Source organism: Bison bison, unplaced genomic scaffold (genome assembly GCF_000754665.1).
Source record: "Bison bison bison isolate TAMUID 2011002044 unplaced genomic scaffold, Bison_UMD1.0 scf7180017864300, whole genome shotgun sequence".
Classification (NCBI taxonomy): Eukaryota; Metazoa; Chordata; class Mammalia; order Artiodactyla; family Bovidae; genus Bison; species Bison bison.
The window spans coordinates 1,131,787-1,141,271 of record NW_011494872.1 but is presented as its reverse complement, the minus strand read 5'-3'; the positions used below and the strand labels follow the sequence as shown (position 1 = coordinate 1,141,271).

Below are 9,485 nucleotides of genomic sequence, written 5' to 3'. Positions count from 1 at the left end.
AGAGTCCCTTGGACTGCAAGGAGATCCAACCAGTCCATCCTGAAGGAGATCAGCCCTGGGATTTCTTTGGAAGGAATGATGCTAAAGCTGAAACTCCAGTACTTTGGCCACCTCATGTGAAGAGTTGACTCATTGGCAAAGACTCTGATGCTGGGAGGGATTGGGGGCAGGATGAGAAGGGGACTACAGAGGATGAGATGGCTGGATGGCATCACTGACTCGATGGACATGAATCTGAGTGAACTCCACGAGTTGGTGATGAACAGGGAGGCCTGGCGTGCTGCGATTCATGGGGTCGCAAAGAGTCGGACGTGACTGAGTGACTGATCTGATCTGATAGATGTGATTACACTGCTGTAGGAAAGAAATATTTCTATTTCACTAAGCACTTACACACTTGTGCTGAATTCTTCTCTGACAGCTGTGTTCACTACCTTCTCTCCAATTCAGCTGTAGACAGGATGGCACCCTGCTCTTATCCTCACCCATAAGACCCAGGTAATCGGCCATTGTCAGACTCGCGCAGCACCCCCTCGCAATCCACCTGCTTGCCAGCTGCCTTCCCTGGGCGGCTGTTCTCCGGAGGGGACCCGCCCCTGGGCGGTGAGTGGCTGCCGTCACGCCCAGAAAGGCCTTGTTTGCCTCTCCGCCCCGGGGCTGCGGGAAACCCACTGGGTCCTCGCTTCTCCACCTCCCCCAATCCTGGCAGTCCAGCAGCTTTGCGAGGCCGGGAGGGGCTCTGCCCAAGGCGGCAGCTCCCGGAGCCAGAACACCTGTCCTCCTAATCAGGCTGCTTCTCCCGGTTGCAGGGGTCCTGCGGTGGGAAAGCAGCGGGAGCAAACTGATACCCCCACAGAGCTCTAAAGAGCCAGAAGATTTAAAGACCCAGCTTTTCGTCCATGTCTGAACCAAGAGACTGAGCAGGAGAATGCGGTACGTGGTTAGAGAGCCGCGTAGATGCCCAGGGCGGCTTTCAACAGTAGCTCAGAATGGGGAATTATTCAACTATCATTAGTTTTCTTGGAGCAGGAAATGACAACCCACTTCAGTATTCTTGCCTGGAGAATCCTGTGGACAGAGGAGCCTGGTGGGCTGCTGTCCATGGGGTCGCTAAGAGTCGGACCTGACTGAGCGACTTCACTTACTTTTCACTTTCATGCATTGGAGAAGGAAATGGCAACCCACTCCAGTGTTCTTGCCTGGAGAATCCCAGGGACGGGGGAGCCTGGTGGGCTGCCGTCTATGGGGTCGCACAGAGTCGGACACGACTGAAGCGACTTAGCAGCAGCAGCAGCAGTAGTGCACTGAACCGTTATAGAATAGCACCGCAGCTGAATGTGGGCTCTGAATACAGACCGGCTTGGTTTTAGATTCATTTTCTAGCAACTACTAGTTGTGTCCATGCCTGTAATAAGAGGATAATAGTACCTATAATATCTATCTTATAAGGCTGTTAGGATTAAGTTACTGAATACATAGCAGTTTTTAAAAACAGTGCCTGGTTCACAAGGTTTAACAAATATTAGCCAATATTGACTCTCAGTAAAAGCAGTAGCCAAGATTATTAGAATTACAAAAATATAAGGACATTTTGAAGATGTTAGCAAACCCAAGGCTTCTTCTAAAGTCTCTTGTTTATATTTCTTGATATAACCACCCAGCTCTGAATTATATTTATTTATATGACCATCCAACTCTGAATCATTCTGGCAGCAATTCCAGTCAGAACCTTTGTTTTGCTCAGCTGATTACCATCTACTCACCTCCACAACTTCATTATCACCATCTCTACCTTCCCGCAGAGCCAGATGCCAACAGCTAGCCATGAGTACTGGGAGTATTACAACCTCTTTCACTTAAGAGTAGGAGCAGGTCAAAACCCCTATTGCCTATTCAAGATGCATGTAGTGCTGCTGGGACATCCTCCAAGCGCTGCTGCCTCCTGCCTCCTGGCCTCGCAAGCACCGGAGCTCAGCTTTCCAGACCTGACCATCCCTCCTCCTCCCTCAGGCCCGGGTGGGGCCTCCTCCCCCAAACGGAGCGCTGGTTCAGCACTCATCTAGAGAGATCCAAGGTGCTTCGAGGACACAATGGATTATCCAGATGTTGGTCGAATGGTATCGATGCAGCCAGGACGCAAGAGAGAGGCTTGGGGTGGGTGGGGGGCAGGCCTCTGCGTAAGTCTGTGTGGGAAGGGAAATTTGCCCGTCTCCTTCCCGAAAAGCCCCTGAAGCTGACTTCTGCGCCTCTGAGAACCGAAACTCTCCGGGAGAACCATTTAGCGTCCATCCGTACATCCCGCGTGTGGACGGAGTTCCGCCTGCGGGAGGAACTGGGGCCTCCTGGCCTTTTTTTAGGGCTGTGGGATGTGGAGGTCGCATGCCTGTTTTAAACTTCATATCACGTGCTTCAGATTCTAATTTGGCTGCTTTTCTATCCTGTGCGGGCAGCTCAGACCGGAGGAGGCCAGGAAAGCCCTCGAGACTGGGAGGAAACGGAACCGTGTTGCCGAGGCACCCTCCAAGCCTCTGGCCCTTTGCGGGGCGAGCCTGGCTGCGGGCTGCAAGTCCCAAATCCGGCCGTACGGGCCCACAGTAAGTCGGAAACAAGTGCTCGCAGGTCCCCGCTTTGCTTTGGGTTTCATTGTTTCTTAATGCAAATCGATTCACTTAGGACTCCCCGCTGATCTGAGAGTTTAAAAAGGGCGCTTCTGTGCTGACGGGCTGGAGGGAAAGTGGTTTCCCTAGAGGTTGGGGTCAAGAGTAGGAGAGAAGAGGTAGACTTGGCCTGGAGTCATCATGCCGTCTGTGGAGTCGCACAGAGTCGGACACGACTGAGGTGACTTAGCAGCAGCAGCATCATGACCCGGCTTTAAAAACGGGTTCCTCATTTTACACACCGGTCGCAAGATCAAAGAGCGGCGGAGCGGAGTGCCACTCCTAGCCTTGGAATGAGGCTATGTTTAACCTCCCCCCTCAACAGTGGCCAGTGGGCAACCCGGGGCCTTGAGGCCTCCCTGGGGCACGCGACCATTGCAGGGAACGTCCAAGTTGAGACCCGTTGGAGGCTCGTGACGGCTTCCGCTGAACCTGGGCCGCTCCCACATCACGATCGGGAATTTCTCCAGCTTAACTATAGACGGAAACGCTATTTGGGAACTACGACTTGGCGGGCCCTGGCGACCCGCCTCGGCTCCCAGGAGCCCAGGCTTGCCCGAAGTAGTCCAGGACTCTCTTTAAACCGAGCCGCCTCACAGGCATGGGGTTCTATCAGCATAGCCCGAGGGCCGGAAAACTGGACATGAACCAAAAAAGCCTGGAGAACCACACAGACCACAGAGGATCTGGGAGGATCAGACGAGGCCAACGGGCCTTCTCCGCCTCCTTCCCACCAGGTGAACGGTTTAACCCTCCACTGCTCTTCTAGAGGAGGGAGGGTGGGAGCAACTGGGACACCAGGCTCAGGTGAAAACAAGGCAGACAAATCGTTCCCTTAAATGTCTGCAATCTCTTGGAAGGCGCTGCCCAGGTAGCAGCAGTGGTGAAGAATCCGCCTGCCGATGATGCAGGAGACGTAAGAGATGCGGGCTCAATCCCTGGAAGATCTTATGTAATGAACACACTAATTCTATAATGACCTTAAAACTACATTTAAATGTCCTGAGGGGGACGATAGTTTTTTTCTTTGTATAGCAATTGCAGTTTGAAGCTGGAATCATGCTCCCACAGGTCCTGAGAGGCAAAATAGAAGTGTAAGTTGCTCAGTCAAGTCCGACTCTTTGTGACCCCATGGACCATAGCCTGCCAGGATCCTCTGTCCATGGAAGTCTCCAGGCAAGAATACTGGAATGGGTTGCCATTTCCTTCTCCAGGGGATCTTCCTGACCCAGGGATTGAATCCAGGTCTCCAGCATTGCAGGCAGACTCTACCAACTGAGCCAGGAAAATGGCACTGCAGAAAAGCCTGGTTTGGGCCTCACCTCCCCCTGGGCCTCAAGTACAATGCCCCCCAGTTTCAGTTTCTTTATCTGTGTAATGGAGACATGCACACCCGCCTCACATGAGCCTTCTAAGAACTAAATGAGAAGAACCCAGCTGGTGGTAGGGACTCTCTATGAGACAGTGTGATTCTCCCTGGTCCAGGTGACAAATTAAGCCCTGCAGGGTCTGTTTTCCAAAATCACAGTTCCCACTGAGTTCTTACCTTGATGTGTGCCGAAATTCGAGTACAATTGTTCATCCCTGTGTTGAAGAGACTAGGAAGTATTTGAGTTCCCTTGTAGGAGAGAGGCTCCTCAACCTGCTGGGTCCTGGGACTGATACAGAGGTGACCTCCAGCCCCACCCTGGCAGCTGGGCCACCACGCAGCTTCTCAGCCTTGGACTTGGGAAGCTTGAGCATTTGGCAGTGGAGAAGGGCCCAGGTATGACTTTGGCAGACCTGTGCTAGTTCAGCACCTGCCTTTGGAGCAGGACAAGTCCCTGCCCCACTCCAGAGCTGGAAGTCAATGTCACCTATCATACTCCAGGTCAATATGTGAGCCAGTGGACACATTTCTGTCTGCAGAAAGTGCAGCCTCCAGGGCCTTTCAGGTCAAAGTCATGCTTGAACTCATGCTTTTGTTCCTTTTCCATCCATGCTAGAGGGGGCAAGTATGTGATAGACCTCACCTTAAATCCCCATAATCATACCGATTTTTTACTTGCTTAAGTGATCAGATCAGATCAGATCAGTCGCTCAGTCGTGTCCGACTCTTTGCGACCCCATGAATCGCAGCACGCCAGGCCTCCCTGTCCATCACCAACTCCCGGAGTTCACTCAGACTCACGTCCATTGAGTCAGTAATACCATCCAGCCATCTCTGTCGTCCCCTTCTCCTCCTGCCCCCAATCCCTCCCAGCATCAGAGTCTTTTCCAATGAGTCAACTCTTCACATGAGATGGCCAGAGTACTGGAGTTTCAGCTTTAGCATCATTCCTTCCAAAGAAATCCCAGGGCTGATCTCCTTTAGAATGGACTGGTTGGCCCTTCTAATTCCTGGTTGGTTATTACAAAAGGCTTAGTGTCACAGATAGGGTGGGGATGCATTTTGCTGTATTTTATGAATAATTTAAAATGCAAATATAAGAAAAGTACAAGCATTTATATTATCTGGAATTAGTATCTTAGATGTCCCTTTCTTCACCATCTCTCACCAAGTGAAAAAAAAGTATCAGAATGTTAATTTTCCTAATCAAACACCCAAGGGGAAGGAACTAGATAGTTCAAAACAAAACAAAAAAAGGGAAGCTGGACAGACACAAAGCTCCACTTAAAATAGACCTAAAAGAGTAATTTTAAGTGCACAGCAAAATGGAGCAGAAAGTTTAGAGGCTTCCCATACACATCTCATTAACTCTCCACCCCTTTGGAGAAGGCAATGGCAACCCACTCCAGTACTCTTGCCTGGCAAATCCCATGGACGGAGGAGCCTGGTAGGCTGCAGTCCGTGGGGTCGCTAGGAGTTGGACAAGACTGAAGCCACTTAGCAGCAACCCTCCACCCCTCCCTCAGAACCTCCCTCCCCATTAGCATCCTTCACCATATGGGTGCATTTGTTACTATGATGAACCCACATCTGCACACATCATTACCACTCAAAACCCATATTCGACTTTAGTGTTCATATTGGTGTAAGGGTAATTTTCATCTCAATTAGGAACTATCCTCCCTGCTTCTGTTTTCTGCAGAGATTTTAGATCACTAGTACAATTTCTTCTTTAAATGTTTGTAGATGTCACCTTTATATGGCAGAACAAAGTGAAGAAAATTCTTCAGAAAGTCAAATAATAAAAATTAATAAAAATTTCTGGGAATTTCCTCACAGCTCAGTGGTTAGGACTTAGCACTTTCACTGCCAGACCCAGGTTCGATCCCTGGTCAGGAACTAAGATCACACAAGCCTCACAGTGCAGGAAAAAAAACAAAAACACTAAAAAAAACAAAAACACAACTTAATTGTGAAAGACACTGTTTAAAGAAAAAAAAAAAAACAAGCCACAGACTTGGATAAACTATTTGCAACACACATTTCTAATAATGGATTTGTATACAAACTAGACAATGAATGGTTAAAACTCAATAAACTTGTTTTTGTTCAGTCAGTCGCCAACTTGTGTGCGACTCTTTGCAACCCCATGGACTGCAATAATAAAACAACTCAATTAAAAATAAGCTAAATAATTGTTCAACAAAGATAGAGAAAATAAAATTAATTTGCACAACTAAAACCACAAAATGTTGAAAAGAATGAAAGTTCAAAAACAAGAATAAAGGACAACAGCAATGTTAGGTAGGTAGAATAGAGAAAGGAGTCCAAAATGAAGAAAGGAGAAAAGCCTGCAAAAAGGAAGTGAAGGAAAACTCCCCAGACAGGAGTGGGAAACTTGGGTGAAACAAACACACCCACTTCTACTCTATCATCCTGATTGATGATGATGCCCTAATTTGCATATGGCAGGCTTGCAGGGCAGGAGACAAAAAGTATAAAAAGAGGGAGCCTAGACAGGTTAAGGCTGCTCCTTCAGGGTTGGCCCACTTCATGCTTTGGGGGTGTACTATCCTTTGTTTACCAAATAAAACTCCTGAGCTGTAACCAAGCTCAGCAATAAATAGAAAATAGTAACAAATATGGCAGATATTAACCAACGATTTCAGTAATCACTTTAATGTTAAAGTGGTCAGTTTAGTCAGAGATTGTCAGAATGGATCAAGAAACAAGACCCAACAGTATGTTGTCTATAAGAAGCCTATTTGAATACAAAGACATACCTAGGTTGCTCAACCTAAGTTTGTGTGCCCTAGCACACTGTGGCCAAACAACCAAAATATCTCTTTGGAACAAAGAAAAATTATTGCAAGGGCCAAGCATGGAGAATGGGTAGCTTGGGCTCAAATTACCCAAACTTCCCCTACGGTTTGGGGGAAAGATTTTAAAAACAAAATTTGGAGTGAGGACTGCAGGGTGTATGACTTTCTTCTGATTGGTTGGTGGTTGTACTCTATCAGTGTTGTACTCTAGGAATCTTCTGTTCATCTGTAATTTACCATTCTCCACCCGGGTGGGGCTTGAGTCTCTCCGTAAGAACTCAAAGGCGTATTGTTTTGTTCCTTGAGGAGAAACCAGGACTTTGGTTAAGACCAGAACCAGCAGGTAAGCAAGATAGCCTGAATAGTTTGTCAGCCATAAAATAGTTCCAGTTCCTCTTCAAGAGATATAGGTAAAAAAAAAAAGAGAGAGAGAGAGAGAGAGAGAGAGAGGTAACAGTCTGAAACATATCGTTGAGGGTTATGCAGAAACCAAGATATCCCCACCCAGGTGGAGGATGGTGACAATATGCTGAATATGTGTAGATCCAAGACTGACTGGAACCAAAAGTTTATGACTAAGATTCCCAAAACACCCTGTTACATCACCACCAACCAGTGAGAAATTCCACAAGCCTCAGCTTTCACTCCAAATACTGCCTTTAAAAACTCTGCCCTGAAAGTCATCAGGGAGTTCAGGCCTTTTAAGCATGAGCTGCCTATTCTCCTTACTTCTTGTTGTTCAGTCACCAAGTCATGTCCAACTCTTCATAACCGCACAGACTGCAGCATGCAGGCTTCCCTGTCCTTCATCATATCTTGGAGTTTGCCCAAACTCATGTCCATCCTATCAGTTATGCCATCCAACCATTTCATCCTCTGTCACCCTCTTCTTCTGCCCTCCATCTTTCCTAGCATCGTGGTCTTTTCCAATGAGACAGCTGTTTACATCAGGTGGCCAAAGTATTGAAGCTTCAGCTTCAGCATCAGTCCTTCCAAAGTGTATTCAGGGTTCATTTCCTCTCTATTACTTGGTGCCCCACAAATAAACACTAATTTTCTTCACCATAACCTAGGGTCAGTAGATTGGCTTTGGTGTGTGGCAGGTGAGTGGACTCAAGTTTGGTTTCAGAACAATAGTCTTTGGCTTTTATTGTTTGTTTTTCCTGTATCCAGAGGCATTGAGGAACTTCCCCAACCAAGGACAGAACCTGGGCCCCTGCACTAAAGTGCAGTCTTAATCACCTGACCACCAAGGAAGTCCTGATGGTAACAACAGCTTGAACTAAACGAAAATGAAAACACAACTCAACATTTGTCAGATACAGTGAAAACTGCTTAGATAGAAATATATAACCTTAAGTTCATATATTAGAAAAGAAAGGTCTAGAATCAGTCATCTAAGTCTGCACGTTACGAAGTTAGAAAAAGAGGAGCAAATTAAATCCAAAGTAAGCAAAATAAAAGAAATAATAAAAGAGTAAAAATCAAATTGAAAGCAGGAAATCAAAAGAGAAAACCAATGGTTCTTTGGGGAATAAAAAATCGTAAACCTCTTGCCAGGTTAAACTAAGAAAAAGAGAAGATACAAATTACCAATATCATAAATGGGTTGAAGATGAGACATCGCTACAGATTCCATTGACTTTAAAAAGATAATAAAGAAGAAAAAAAGATAATAAAGGAATAATATGAATAAGTCAGACTATCTTCATTAAGTCTGTATGACTTTAACCCATGAGACTGGGCACATCTCTGGACTGCAGCACTGCCAGTGTCTCGCATGCCTGATGCAAGGCTTCAACCACTTTGAAGAAGCTGGCGGCCCCCTGGACCTTTGCCCCATCAGTTTAGGCAAGTTGCAGTGTGCTATGGCTTCCACCTTAAATACGCCTTAAAGCGCTGGTGAGGTAGGTTGATTCTGAGTCCACGGACACACCTAGAACTACTCTGAAGGATCACGTGGGAGGATCACGTGTGTTTGCCAAAACCTGTGGAAGTCTTTAAAGAATGTAAAGAGTCCAAAATGTCTTGCTGTTCTCCAAAAATAAAACCATTCAAATAGGGATAATTAAAATAAACACTTGCGCATTATGCTTTCAAAAACAACAAACACTGTGAACATGACTGTTGCGTCTGCATCACTGAGACGCGGATCCTCCCGGCGGCCAGGCCTCATGCGAGCGCGGAAGGGCCAAAGCACGCGAGGCGGACGCATGGACTCATGTCGGAGCTCGCGGATTGGCGGGGGCGCAGAACGGTGGGAGGCCATTGGTCCGGCCCCGCTCAGGACGTGGCATCCGCCAATGGGAGGCGGCCGGGGCGGGGCTCCGGCGCGCGAGGGTCCGAGCCGCGGCTGCGTGGCGGCTCCTTAGGACCAGCCTTCGACGGCACTCCGAGGGTGCAGGGCCGGATCTTGTTCGCGGAGCCATGTCTCGGCTGGAAACGGGCGCCAACGCGTCCTCCTGGGTTGCTGCTTCCCGGCGGGATGAGGCGCTGCCTCGGGCTCCGGATACGAGCCCGGCGGAGGAGCAGAGCCAAGGCAGTGGAAGAGGCCAGAGGACCTGCGCGGGTGGAGGCCAGAGGGGCTCCTTCGGCCTCCAGCAGCCTGAGGGCGCGGGTATTCGAGAACCGCCGCTC

The 9,485-nt window shown here is 48.1% G+C and overlaps 1 protein-coding gene across 1 annotated transcript in view; it reads left to right on the top strand.

Annotated features, from left to right (window-relative positions):
* The first annotated feature begins 2,090 nt into the window (after window positions 1-2,090).
* Window positions 2,091-9,485, top strand: part of DDX43 (DEAD (Asp-Glu-Ala-Asp) box polypeptide 43) — a 22,853-nt gene continuing 15,458 nt past the window's right edge. The window contains exons 1-3 of the mRNA XM_010851276.1: window positions 2,091-2,117; window positions 2,225-2,381; window positions 2,451-2,594. Coding sequence (XP_010849578.1) covers window positions 2,091-2,117; window positions 2,225-2,381; window positions 2,451-2,594 — 328 coding nt within the window. The remainder of the gene's footprint in view (window positions 2,118-2,224; window positions 2,382-2,450; window positions 2,595-9,485) is intronic.